This window comes from Meriones unguiculatus, chromosome 3, assembly GCF_030254825.1.
Source record: "Meriones unguiculatus strain TT.TT164.6M chromosome 3, Bangor_MerUng_6.1, whole genome shotgun sequence".
Lineage (NCBI taxonomy): Eukaryota > Metazoa > Chordata > Mammalia > Rodentia > Muridae > Meriones > Meriones unguiculatus.
This window is the reverse complement of record NC_083351.1, coordinates 46,993,828-47,008,542: the sequence shown is the minus strand read 5'-3', so window position 1 is coordinate 47,008,542 and position 14,715 is coordinate 46,993,828. Positions and strand designations below refer to the sequence as shown.

Here is a 14,715-nt window from a genome sequence, read left to right as displayed (position 1 = left end):
TCATAATTGTTTAGGAGGGAGACACGTGTTTCACAGACACAGACCCTAGAACGAGAATGTAGAAATACTGGCTTTAACTTAATGTTTTATATTTGCAAGGATTTTTATAGGTGAGTACTTACTGAAGTATTAGAAGAAGGTGGAAAACAAAAGAGGCATTTATTCTTTGGATGCATTAAAATGGGAATTTCACACGCCATGACCTTGTTTTTTCATAGAACATGACATACTCTGGAAGGCACAAAGGGCACAAGATGCACGTGAGTCGTCAGAACAGCTGGCTGGGAGATATTCTGGACTGGCAAGATATTGCCTCCTTTGTTCATGAGAACATTGAGACTTTTCTTTCGGTAAGACATAGTGGTTATGGTTGAACTAAACTTAGGAATAAAAACAAAAGTAATTTCATCAGTGTCTTCAGCTCCCCTGTTTTTAGTACTGTGGAATGTACAGGCTTTGAGAACTTTACACTAGAAAGCTGCCCAGAAGCTGCAGTCAGGTTGGACTTGCCTGATGTTTGCAGGTGGGGTAAGAACACCTGAAAAATGTTGAATCCTGAAGCACGTGAGCAAGCCTGTGGGCAGACAGGGTCTTAGATGGGTGTCCTAATCCCTCAGCGTCACCAGAATGCCCTAAGCTGGACCACTAGAGACAGTTTTTCTGGCTGGTAAAGCCCTTGATATCTGGAATTAGGGGCCCAGTTACATTGTAGGGACCGACTGTGAAGTCTTAGACTGCTGCTTTCCACTGACTCCTGCTGTGCTCACCTCACCCTGCATCCTTACATCACTGCTCAGTGTTATTCGCCTCTCTTCATGACCAGAGCTGATTTTGTCAGGAGTCTTGGCATGTGACTCTTCACAGAGAAGATTTTCCTTGTGAATAAACGTGGGACTTTTATAAAATTAAATCGAGTTTTAAGAAATTTAAGTTGAGTGAAGCGATCCGTGAGCATAGCTGAAAGCAGGACTGCCTGTGTCTCCACACATCGGGCCGGGACTAGCTGTCTCTACAGGACAGCCTTCTCTGGTGTTTTCGTCTGGATTGCTAAAGTGATGTTTACATTGCTCTTTCTTGTTTTACCATTTTAGATATTATCTTTTGGCTTCCAAATATGGAAGATGAAGGTAAAGATGTGACTTTCTCCCAAGCCTTCAGTGCTCTCTGACACTTCTCTTGGGGTTTCTCACAGCTCCCTCAGCCACCTCCCTGCACTCACATGCTTCCTTTCCTCTCATTCAGCTGAGCGGAATTAATAGCTTATTTAATTAAGGTGTAGGCACTCACTATGTTCCTCAGACTGTCCCTGAACTCATGGCTTCAAGCAGTCCTCCTGCCTTAGTTTCCTGTGTATCTCGCATTGCAGGCACGTGACAGTGTGCCCAGCTGTTTTGTTTTGGTAGTTTCTTTCCTCTGCTTTTACTAGCCCAGTGTTTCTCAAAGGTGTTAGTACAGAACTTCAAAGTGCATGTTTATCTACTCACTAAATAATTTATCATGATAGCATGAAGGGAACAATTTAGTGTGTTAAAATGCTGTTTTCTGGGGCTGAGGAAATGGCAGGGTTGAAAAGTCTTTGCTGCACAAGCATGAGGACCTGAATTCACATCCTCAACACCTGTGTAAAAGTTGTTGGTGGTAGGACACACCTGTAACCTCAGTGCTGGGTGGGTGTGGGGAAGGATGCACAGACAGGTAGATTCTGGGGCATTCGCTGGTCAGCCAGTCTCTCTGAATCAATGCATTCCAGGTGCAGTAAGAGACTGTGTCTCAAAAAATGAAGTAGAGAGTGATTAAGGAAGGCAGGTGATGTCCGCCTGTGGCCTCCGTTCTTGTGCATGCACTGGTACATGTGTTCCACACACACGTGCACACAATACACAAATGCATAGTTTATGTCAAATATTGTACTAGCTGTTTTATAAATATTTTCTAATTTAACTCTTCTAAAGTGCCCAGAGAGCTAATAAAACTACTCTTGTTTTAGAATAGACTCAGTGATGACATTTATATTGTCTTAATTTTTTATTATACTGTCTTTATTTATATAATGTTTTTTCTTTGTGTGAGGGACCAGGTTCTTATTTAACATGTATTGTCTTCAGAACATGTTTTGTCCTTGGGAGCGCTCTAGATCTCTTCCTTTCACACTTTTCTGTCTTTGTTTTATCTTCTGTGCTTTATTAATTTTTTTCCAAAAATTTTTTAAGGCATGGTCTTTGTACCCCAGGCTGTCTTCAAGCTCACGGAGATCTGCCTACCTATGCCTCCTAAGTGCTGGAATCAGCACTTTGCTTTCTTTTCTGATCTTTTGGCAAGTTCCTCAGCTTTCCCCAGGGTTTTTCAGAAGACATGGAGGTTCTCCTATAATCAGATTCCTCCTAGTTCATTGTTTTCACTCTTTTTTTTGGTACTTGCATATATTTTACCTTTTTCAATATTGATGCTCAGTCTTTCTGAATGAATGTAAATTTTTATAATTTATTTATTTTTATTTTATGTGCATGTATTGGTGTTCTGACTTCATTTGTGTCTGTGTGAGGGAGTCGATCCCCTGGAACTGGAGTTATGGACAGTTGTGAGCTGCCATGGGGTGCTGGGAATTGAACCTAGGTCTTCTGGAAGAACAACCAGTGGTCTTAAGCGCTGAGCCCTCTCTCCAGCCCTGAATGAATGTAATTTTAAAGATTTATTTTTATTGTATTTGTATGCGTTTTTTTCTGCATGTATCTGGACATCAGAGAAGGTATCATATCCTTTGGAACTGGGATTGCAGATGGTTTTGAGCTACTATGTGGATGCCATGAACGGAATCTGGATCCTCTGGAAGAGCAGCCAGTGCTCTTAGCTGCTGAGCCATTTCTCTGTGTTCTCTGACTAGATTTTAAGTTCTTTATCACTACTGTAGAATATAGCCTGGTATTTGTTTGTCAACTAAACTAATGAAAAGAGGCACATTTGTAGCTTACTTTAGTATTTTTGTGCTTAAAAGAACAGTGGCAGAGCTGAAATGGTATGCTGAGACCTTTCCATTTCCCTTCCTGTAAGGCTAGAGCAGGAAGATAACCAGAAAAGGCCAGTGGAGCTCATGTAGCCCACGTCACTAGGCTCTTAGACTGACAGGGAGATAACTCCACCTTTGCGGAAGAGATGTATTCTCTTATTTTGACCCCTGCATCCCTGTAGTGTTCTGTTTTTTCGCGTCTCAAAGCTGCTTCTTTGTGCTTCTTGGGTCCTATAGAACTTGGCTCAGAAGTACCCAAGAAGCCAAATAAGTAACCAAGGGTGATTGGATGGTAGTGGACTCGGAAGGGAAGCAGCAGAGCAGGAGGATGCTGAGGCTCGTTGTTAATGCTAACTGCCATCTGTGACCAGGTTGTCTGCTTGTGGGTCTCCTCTGGGCTTCATTTCATGGTCTCTGTTCTAGGCATCCTTTTAGTCATACTTCTACTGTTGATTAGATAAATGCCCACCCTGCCTCTTGTTTGTCATTTTTGAGTTGGGATGCATTTTTGCCTCTATGAATCTGTTGCATTTTTCTGAGCTTCATGGGCCTTTACTGATACTTTACTGATATTCTCCTTTCTAAGCCTGGTGATTACACTAAAACTCTACTTCAGTGATTGAGTTAACATCCCGGAAATGTCCTCTCTGTCGTCTCTAGTTGATCTTCTTCCAAGTAAAAATGGTTTAGTTGGTTGTTGTTGGAAACTGCCAGTCTACAGTTTCCATATTCAGTTAATTTCTTAATAATTGGAGGAGGCTGTTTTTTATTTGTGTGACTCAGAAACTATGTAAATTTTTTTTTTTAATAAAAAATTCCAGAGTGACTAGGGCTCCCAAAAGAATGCTTGCCAAATTATAAATACAAGCACTGTCTCTTATAATCAGCAGCTTTGTTCATTCATTCTTTATCCTACAAGGTCAAACAGTTAATTGTGCATATTTTTGTAGGCAGAGAAAAGCATTTTCAAGATTTTTTTGTAAAGGGTTTTTGTAAATGTAGCCCGCTTGTTGAATTCTCTTATGAAGACTGAACTGAGGCTTGCAACAGAATGTTCTTTCTAAATGGTGCATTTGAGGTAGGAAAGGAATGGCAGACATTGCATAGACATGTCATTGTTTGAGCACGTAAAAGGACCAGAACTGCTGTCTTAGAAAGGCACCAAAGAAAAATTGAGATGTCCGGGTTCTGGTCCCAGCAGCAGCAGCAAACCTCTGTGATTGAGTTCAGATGTCTATAAAGTCATCCACAGCACTGTTTATGGGAACACTTTTAACAGCTAGAACAGAATGTGTTGTCCTCATCATTTTGCTTCCATGTTTTTTATTAAGAGCAAGCACCCACTTGGGAAGAATAGAAAAGACACTGTAAGGGGTTTGAGATGATGAAGGGACAAGAAATGAAAACTTAGAGACATGATGTGACATTGGCATCTTCCTTTATTTATATTTTACATCTCATGTATGCACAACTGTCTTGAGAACCGGTTCTCATGAGTTCGTTGGTCAAGTGAATAGTCTTGATCTGTTCCAGAAAAGGCTGTTGTTGATCCTGTCTCTTCATTATTGTCATTGTGACTTAAAGTCATTGGAATAATATACTGTATTTATGGTTGAATCTGAGTGGAGATGGTAAAGGTAGAGGGATAGTTAGCTAATCTAGTGAATGACCTACCCTAATAACCCTCCAAAATAAACAGAGCCATAGTGTGCTTACATAGTCTTCTGTAGACATATATATGTATTGTTTTTGCAGTTAAAATTCAGACTACATAAAAATTCTGTTTTTAAAAAAGCATAGTAGAGGCTGGGCATGGTCGCACATGCCTTTAATTCCAGCACTCAGGAGGTAGAGGCAGGTAGATCTCAGTGAGTTCGAGATTAGCCTGGTCTACAAAGGGAGTTCCAGGATAGCCAGGGCTGCTACACAGAGAAACCCTGTCTGGAAAAAACCAATCCAAACAAACAAAAACAGCATGATGGAATAAAATATAGTAAAATGTCTCTGCTAGTTGTCATCCTATTTGGAGTGTTAGTTGGAATGGATTCACTGTAACTACTTAGCCATTTTCTTTACTATTGGACATAGATGTTTCTGGATGCTTTTTCCTGCCTTTAAGATAGGCAACAGATTTCACTTTTCCATTTTAGCTAGTAACACAGTGCACTAAAAGCACACTAGATGGCCATAGCTGCTCCCTTTATGAGGAGGAGTTCTGACCCCACTATCCTTTTTCATCAGATCTTGGAGTCCCTGTGGATTGTTATGAGCCGGAACGTGAGCCTGCTCTTTACCACGGTTACCACACTGCTGACCATCCTCTTCTACAGTGGCACTGCCCTTCTCAACTTTGTGCTTTCCCTGGTATGTACACACAGAGCACACATTGTATTTCCTTATGTATCACAGATTTTTTTTTTCTGGGCTTCGTATTTGTGCATGTCTGTCTTCTGTAGGTTCTGAAATGTGATTTTTTTTTTAAGTGATACTGTCCTTTGTTTTGCAGATAATTTTCCTGACCACACTGTTTTATCTGTTAAGTTCCAGTGATGAGTACTACAAGCCAGTGAAGTGGGTGATAAGCCTGACACCACTGTCTCAGCCAGGTCCTTCTTCTAATATTATCGGGCAGTCTGTGGAAGAGGCTATCAGGTAGGGACAAGGTTTATGCTGTTCTTACTTTTTTCATAAGCTTCCCATGGCATCCCAGTTATCTTCCTTGTAGTTCACAGAAACATTCAGTGTTGAACTAGTGAAGGATGTTGGTATTTTCAAGACCTTTATCTTACTCGAAGAAGGTCTTAGAGGCATTGCATGTGCTTTGAGGAAAAGTTCCAAGGAGTTTGCCTCTCTACTCTGTAGCTGTGATTTACAAAGACATAATGTGTGTCTACAGATGGGCTTTCCACAAAGAGGCTTAGTTTGGTTTCCATCATCTTGTTCACTTGCCCAGGAGAACCCCTATCTTTCACCACATAGTCTTCACCCTCATTAGGACCCTTATCTATTCTTAGGAGGTCCAGCCTGGAATTGGGCTGGGAATAGATGACCCTCCTGTTTCTTCTTTCTTGTTGTGTCCAAGCTGTGCCCTCTGCAGGGATAAGATGGTTATGAAAATTGCTATTTATTCAGTGAATGCTCAGTGACAGCAAGTGGTTAGCTAAGTGGTCTTAAACTCAGTTACATAGTGGAAACTTTGGCATTTCTGTTTCCGCATACAGTATCATTGTTTGGAACTAGTCATCCACAGATACCTTGAACTGACCTTAATCATTCTTGAGTTCTCCTGGCTGCCTTTCCACTATATTAATGAAACAGCTAGGGAGATAACCACATTGATCTTTGGAAACACCCTTTGGTGTTTGATCTTTGGAAAAGTATATATAGTCCTAGAGTTCATCATGTTTGGAAATGCCGTCAGCTTTTCTCCCTGTTCCTACTTGGGAAGCTTGGAGAAGGTCTTTATCAGTACTTTCCCTCTTAGATTGAACTTGGTATCATTTGGCATTCTAAAAAAAATTGCTCTTAACACCTGTCTGGTATCTTTGAGTATTCATGTGGAGAGATCAGATAAAGATTGTTAGAGAAATAGTTTTAGTATTGCTTCCAAGTCTGTGACCTCTGACATCCTTACTGGATAAATAAAATGATGAAAACTCGCAACAATAGGTTATCTTTTGTGTTTCACTTTTAAAAAGTCTTTTGTAAATATTCTTACCCTAAAAGGGAAAAAATAAAACAATACAAAACAAAAAAATATCCCAGTAGCATGAAACTATTGAAATAGCCTTTGCAGAGGCTGGCACCAGTCCTTCCGTCAACATGGCGGAGGCCAAGCTGTATGGAGACAGGTGTACTGCCCAGGAAGACCTTTGAAAGAACAGCAGTGCTCTAGCTTCCCACCAGAACCTCATTCTCACGGAAGTTTCATTTTCCTCAGATTATAGTTCTGGAATGTTCTTACTCTGCTTTCTCAGAGGGAGGAACTTTCTGACCGACACTGAGTTGCTTTTTACAAGACACTTCACACCCTCCCTATCCTAATCTCTGTCTCATTTGAGACTGGATCTTGCTTTGTCAGCCATGCTGGCTTTGAACTTGAAATCTCCTATCTCTCTGCTTCCTGAGTACTAGGATTTCAAATAGGTACCACCATGCTAGACTTCATTCATCATTTAATACAGGGGGGAAGAAAAAAAAGTTTAGTATTCACACTGTAGTCCTGTGGGTGAAAGCTAATGGGCGGGTTTAAGTCACAGACAGCCATTTTCAACTGTGACTTAAGACAAGCTTTTGCAGTCTCCAGCCCTGCGTGCTGTTTCTTTACAAGCTTATGGTAAAGACTTAACTGTCTGGGTTTTGCATGGGCTCCTGTCAGGAGTCTTCAGGAGGAAAATGGCAATAAGCTGTGGCTAAGAGCCTAAGTAAGAATTTTCATTCTGAAGGATTATGTTCAAGTAGGAATATGATTCTTTGTAGATGAAGATTAATTAGAAGGATAGACAAACAATTACGAAATTGCAATTTATTCTGTAAATGCTCAGTGATACCAGTTTTATAACTAAGTCATTCCTCAGCAGTGTATGGTCAAGTGAAAAATCACTAAATTAATTTCATGTGATCCTTCAATGAGTTCGAAGTGGAGTGAGGTTGGGAGTTAACTGCATGATGAAACAGAGTGAGTGTTTCTTAGAATTTGCTGTCTGAGCTGTGTGACCCCTGTGTGATCACCATGCCCTTGAAATTTTGAACCTTAATCATTTTAGTTCTAAATCCACGTTCTTCCAAATTAAGTACATTTGCCATTGAGTTTTCATTTCATCTCAAGAGTTTGAATTAGTAGCATGCATCCTGGACCCCCAGCCATTTTCCTCCCGTTAGCAGCATGCTGCCTCCTGAATGTCCACGTCACACCCTTCTCCCCGATGCTCCCTTCTGCTTGCTCTGGTGGAGATATTGCACATTACTAAGTTGCATGTTGTCACGGCCTCAATGCAATTTAGTGTGTGTGATATTTTCACGTGAGTGCATGCACACAGGTATGGCTATTGCTTGCTGGGATGACAGCTTTTTTTGTGCTGGAGGGTGGAACTCCTGGTGATGAATTAATTACATGTGAGAATGTATGTTCTGTAAGATTTAATTCAGAGAATGGATATGTTCTGAAATGGATATGCTCTTCCCACCAGTTCTGAAAAATTGAAAGTATTTTAGTTATTTTTAAAAAGTCAGTATTTCTTCTTGAGTAAATTAATGTTTTCATTTTCAAATGTGAATGAGTTGTTGACTAAATGAAATTCTTACAGATTTAAGGGTGTAAACAATACTTGCTTAAAATGAAATGTATAACACTGAATATAAAGCATTTATTTATTTGTTTGTTTACAATATTTTGAGACATGGTTTCTCTGTGTAACCTTGGCTCCCCTTGAACTCCCTTTGTAGACAAGGATGGCCTTGAACTCACAGAGGTCCACTTGTCTCTGCCTCCCAAGTGCTGGGATTAAAGGTGTGTGCCACCAACACCTGGCATAAAGTTCTTTTTTTTTTTTTAAGTGCTTTTGAACTGGATGTGGTAGCATCCAGTAATCCTAGTAATCCTAGTATTTGGGAGGCTGAGCCAAGGGGATTGTTGTAAGTTCTAGGCCAGTTTGAGCTACATAGAGAGCTTAAGGTTAGTTTGAGTTACTTATCAAGACCAAAAAAAGTCACACACAAAATAGGTTATAGGATATTATTTTTGTTTGTTTGAGATATTCTAGCATTGTAATAAAGAGACAAAATTTCTTACGCATATTGTGGGAAACTATACGGAGTAAATAATGCCTCTTTCCAGTGATTAAAGTTTAGTGTAATATGCTTGAATGTTTATCTTGTTAAGCTCAAGGGAAATAGCCTTAAAAAACTTTGTTGTACATGCAGTTTTTCATTGTGATACTTGCTATATTTGTTTTATTGAACTTCAAAGTTTTTGGTACAGATATGTATTATTATTTGCAGTTGGAACCGTTTACAAATTTTAAGCATTGATCATTCATGATCAGTAAGCATTGTTTAGGACACAAAATGTATATTAATAAGTATTAGTGATATAACAGTTCTGAATGAATGTATATCACTCCTGCCAGAGTTCTCAGGTTGTATCCAGAGTTGGTGACTGCGACCCTCAGCTGTTCACTCTGTAAGCTCTGCTTTCCTGTACTGCTCAGCTGCATCTGGGTGCGAGTGCATAGCCATGACCTTGCTTCTTATACTAGAAATCTGTTGTTGCTGGATTTTTGTGCATTGACCGTGTAGCTGGTCTCTGAGACAGATGAACCAGGAGGTAGGGAGGAATGTTTGGGTGGTACTAGAAGACCCTGGGCATTTGTTTCCAGACTGTTGTCCTAGAGTATATACTTGCAATAAAGCAAGGTATACGAGCCTTTTGATTCCCCTCTTAACTCTAGAGTGTGTGTTTATCCTGTAGTTTATTAAGTGTGCAGTAGCATTGCCTCTTAAATATAATTGTATATATTCTAACTAAAATATCTTCCTAGTGATGCAGTGATGATCATCTGAGTTGTTGGAAAAGGAATATGATAAACTGCCTACATTCAGGGTTAACTCAAACCTTCAGTTTGTTAAAACTAAAATTTCTGCTTCACAGTATATGAATTTGAAGAAATAGTGGTACACCCACGATCAAGGGAGCTGGCACTGTCCCAGTCAGAATGTTACGCACTGTCTTGGCTGCTCATGGTCCCTCTCCATTAACTTAGCCTCTATTTGAGGCACACCGGATTGTATTGAGGGTAGAGTGCTCATAAGGTGATGGTAGCCGTTGTTTCCAGGTGGAAGGATACCCTGGTGCTCTTCCTGTTTGATCTTTAGAGATGAAAGGTGGAAGTAGCATATAGAAATGTGGAGGGGGTGCGGGGTTGTTTTGGACTGGACTCATATTCTGTTTCTTTTCTTTCTTAGACTTGTGCTTCCTGCTTGTCTGTGGTATGTGGCACTGTGTACTTCTGAGCTGTTACTTGTCGTTCTCATTCTGTAGCTTACTTCAGGTTTCATTTATCAAAAGTCAAAAAAATTGACTGATACTGTCTTGTCTGTTTATTCTTCAGTTGAAAAAATGAAGAGTGCTCATTGATCAGGAATGGGAGAGGGCTCACAGCTGAGACATAGTTGTGTGAATGAGGCACAAAACACACCTTTAGTGTCAGTATAGATATTCTTAGGATTATTAGTGGGGAAAGGTACAGAGGAAAGGCTGGCTCTACCACAACTTTTGGAACTTTTATTCCACAGCGATGTGTATGTACGTGGAGCATAGCCTTTGAAGAGCAAGGTAGAGAAAGGAGCCTTAGCCGTGATGTCTATGTGTATGGGGCCAGGGATTGTCTGTGAGTCTGTAATGATTGAAAGTCTGAGGAAGGGAATTAGTCTTGTTAGAAAAGGCACCTCAGTGGGTGATGTCAGCTTCTTCTTCCATTGGTAGATGAACTATCAGAAGAGGGAAGAAGAGCTTCCAGCATATTCTGAATATGATTCTTGTCAATTGCTGAGTGCCAGGCAAATCTAGAGACATAGTGAAAGAACTAATTTCCATAATGTTTGAAAAATCGCCAGGGATAAAATGGTCCCAGAGGGCTGAGCACAAGCAATAGTTCTTCCCCTCAAACGGAAGAGGTCAAGCCTGAAGGGAAACTGGGTAGCACATGGCTGTTAGGATGGTTTCCACCATGCAGACTTTGTTTTGACTTTTCCAGGAGGTATTTGTTCATGGTGAGCAGTTTCGAAGGGAATGTCTGTTGGCACCGTGACATCACATAGCACAGATGCTACATAGGTGTGGTTAAGAAATGGCACAAGTCTGCGTCTAGTGGCTTGAGATTACATGATGTATAGCGTAGAAAGGCAGGAATATACACATTGTATTTGGCTATCCAAAAAAGATTTGGATTAATTGGCATTCGCAAGAGAATGGAATGATTTTTCATTATAAGCTTTGTTTTTACAATGATGAAGCTAATTTCTGCTAGTCCATTTAACTGTATTGTGCATGATTGTGTACAGTTCATTATTTAGTGCCAGATAAACTTTTCTTTGACTAAGAAAGCAAATTATCAGTAGTCTTGGAGTGAGTGTGTGTGTGTGTGAGTGAGTGTGTGCTATGTATGGCCTTGTACATGTTCTTCACAAGTTCTATTTAGCTACATCCCCTGTGTTTGAAACTTGCTTTATCATATTGTAAACGTCCATGTGCAGCTGTAGTCAGTACTTTACACTTGGTTTTTCTGGATTGTGGTATCTGGTCATTGGTGGGTACTATAGAGGTTTAATTATTCCTACATTATGATTACTTTTAAATACTGGTGATTAAACGCAGGGCCTTATGTGGTAGATGAGTGTTCTACCCCTAAGCTATATGTCCAGCTGTCAACTTCTGAATCTGGGAAATGAGTGTGAGTGAGTATAAGTTCAGCATTATAGGTTCTTGTTTGTATAACCTATACTTTAAAGTTTAAGTAATAAATTTATATTAGCTTCCTGTTAATAGTGTATCAAATTGTCATGAACTTAGTATTTAAAAAAATGCATTTTCTGACTTGTAAGGTCAGAAGTCTTAAAATGAAGATATGAGCAGGACCGTGGATTCTCTGAACGATGTAGGGGGAATTTGAGGGCATTAAAATATCCTCTCTCTCAGGAAGTGCTGATAAGGCGCTGCTCTGCCGTTAACAGATGCTCATATAGCAGGTCATGTGCAGTGCAGTCCAGGTAGTAGCTTATATTCTTATCTCAGTGGGTTGCACAGATGCTGGGTAACTGTGAACAATGAAGTGCAGATGGTCAGGGTCCACAAATTACCTAAAAGTTGCTGCAGTGTTGTTACAGGTCAGGGTGGAAAGAAAGAGGCTGTGCTCATTACATACTTATGGTCTGTTTTGGGGTGAGCTGGTGTTTGAGCCACCTGCGGGGTCCTCAGTTGAGAATATTTACTGCATCCTTGGTGCCAGCTTTTTCTGCAGAAACTTACAAGGTCAGGCTAATGCAAGCTGCATCCACACCTTTTCACAGTAGACAAATTCTGTGACCCTGCCCTCACCCTAGTAGTTGATGTGGTCATTACTCCTCCTCAGCTTCCTCCTCCAGTGGCTTCTGACAGTGCTGCACTCTGGTGATTTTCTCCTACTGCAGAAACCCTTCCATCCCCTCGTTGGCTGATGTATCATTGTCCATAGGTCTCCAGAGAGCATAGCCAGCCTATTTTATTTCCCTTTCCTCTCCATGCTTGGCCCTTGAGGCCCTTTAATTAGACTGCTGTACGTTATACCTACTAAGCCTCATCTCTTATTTCAGCCTCCTCCCAGATGTTTCCATCATTCTTATGGCCTATATTTTCCAGGCCAGACATTCTTCCTTTTTTAATTCTCCCCTTATCCACGTTTCTGGATACCACTGTTTTTTTACCATCATTTGTTTTTCTTGGGCTCTTCATTTCATTTGTATCCTATGGGGTGTCTTTCCTCCTTTCTTTCTTTTTCATATATGTAAATCTGGGCCTTTGTTGTGAGAGTCACATGACACATTGTTGGTGATGCCATTGGTAAAGGTGGGAAAAGGTTTTGCAGATGGGGAGCTATTCATTAATACCTTATCGCACAGTCCCCTTGCATGGCAGAGTCCCTTGACTACAGGTCAGCCTGTGCGGGAGCCTCCCTCCTGAGGATCTTTGCAGAGAGTCTGTTTTCCACTGCCACCATCCTCTTTCAGGGACAGCCTCACCTACCTGTGAATGTCCGTCCTCACAGAGCCTCACCTCTGTGGTTTTGGGGGTTACTTGAGGCTGCTGCCTTTTCCACACAGAACTGATTTATTCTCTTCCAACAGAGAAGCAGAAACAAAGTACCTTCATGTACCATACAGTGATTTAATTTCACTGCTTTATTTTCCTGCCTGGTCATAATTAGCCTGGAGCTAATAATCATGTATTTCCCCAGATGACTTGTGTTATTTGATACCAGAAGTTGCTTTGTAGTCTTGTTTTTATAAAGAAATGTGTGAAAATTTTGTTAAGAAAAAAATTGAGAGTATAGGTTAGATTATTCCTTATTCTTTCTTTGCTGGCCCTCCCTTTCCCCTTCTGTTACCCTTCCTGCTTTCTCTCCTTCTTACCCCCTTTCTCTTCCTCTTACATCTTTTTCCTTTCCTTTCTGGGGCTTGGACCCAGGAGTTGGAACATGCTAAATCTTACTCTATCACCCAGCCATACTCCAAGCCTCACTGGATGCAATCTGTGTTTCTTAGAACTTAATTCTATCTTTAGACACATGCTATTTATACTTAGGAAATATAATTGTTACCCAGGAAGTACCTGCTTTAGAAATAGAAAGTTGAGACTGGGAGTGTAGCTCCGTAGGGTGCTTGCATAATGCCCAAGGCCCTGAATTTGATTTCCTCCCACCCCCAGCATCCACACAGAATAGAAAGTTGGTAGTTATTTCAGTGAATATGCTATTTTAGGGTGTTTTGTTTGAGTTCTCTTCTCATCAGGAAGAAATATAAAGAAAAGTTTAGTATGTAGGTTTCAGTATTTTAATAAAATAAGTATATGTTCAGAGAAATGAGAGCTGTTACCAGATTTGGAATAAAGTGACTAGAGACCCAGAGGTGATGATTTTTCTGCACCATAACATGATGCTGGGATTATTTACCTGTTCTTTTCTTCCTGGGTCTTCTAGGGGGGTGTTTGATGCTTCCCTCAAAATGGCTGGCTTCTATGGATTGTACACCTGGCTGACTCACACTATATTTGGCATCAATATTGTCTTCATACCATCAGGTAACAATAGTATACAGAACTTCCTGGATGACTAGTTAAGGAAAGTTAGACCTTACATTAGAGCTGCCTTCTTCCTCAGAGTTAGGATATCCACCCGGCTGGCTGGAGGTCTCTTCTAGTTCAGCATGTTTGCAATGTGCTTATATTTTGCTATAGTCCTCATATCAGGAACAGTACCCCTCACATAGAAAGTCATTTGTAGGGGTTTGTTGAATGAGTAAATGTCCTAACCCTTTGTACAACATCAGGCACATAGTTGGCTCTCAAAGATTAATGGAACTAATTGGCAGGGAGTGAGCAGTTTCTTGTCTAATAGTTTGTCCCATGAGGGACACAGTCTCAGGGGCAGATGCATGTGCCTGAGTGAATTCAAGTGTGTGGGCATACTGTCATCTATTTTGAGAGCAGCGCCTTCTTTCTACAGCAGTGACAATCTGGGGTTTTTCTTTTGTTGGTTCAGAACCCTCTTCCACTTTTTCTTTTCTTTTGTTATTGTTTCTAGAACCCCCCTTCAACTTTTTTTTTCTTTTATTTTTGTCACTGTTTCTTAAAATGTCCCTCCCTGCCTTTCACATTTACCTTTGCTGTCACTCTTCAACTGTCATTCATTTCTCCTCCTTCCTTACATTCCCACATTCATTCATGTTTCTTCCCATTTAGTGGTCTAGTAACCCACCCTCTGATTGTCATGTACCCTGAGAGCACAAGAATTTATTGTACAATCATGTTGACAGACAGAAAAGGTGGTGTATAGGTGAAAGCCAGCTTTTCAGGGTCATCCAAATGGCTAATGGTTAGACCAGAGCAAGAATCCACATCTGTGTGGAGCCAAAGAGAGAAGAGAGCTTAAAGTAAGATCCTTCTACTTACAGGACTTTTA

At 40.6% G+C, this 14,715-nt stretch overlaps 1 protein-coding gene across 4 annotated transcripts in view; it reads left to right on the top strand.

Annotated features, from left to right (window-relative positions):
- The window catches only part of Tmem245 (transmembrane protein 245), a 75,666-nt gene that overhangs the window by 48,157 nt on the left and 12,794 nt on the right, over positions 1-14,715 (top strand). For 2 of the 4 annotated variants that reach the window (XM_021628130.2, XM_060379939.1), the window contains 5 exons: positions 219-350; positions 1,092-1,127; positions 5,246-5,368; positions 5,511-5,656; positions 13,735-13,835. In XM_021628130.2, the coding sequence (XP_021483805.1) occupies positions 219-350; positions 1,092-1,127; positions 5,246-5,368; positions 5,511-5,656; positions 13,735-13,835 (538 nt within the window). The remainder of the gene's footprint in view (positions 1-218; positions 351-1,091; positions 1,128-5,245; positions 5,369-5,510; positions 5,657-13,734; positions 13,836-14,715) is intronic. The other 2 variants (XM_060379941.1, XM_021628136.2) reach the window with 1 other exon arrangement.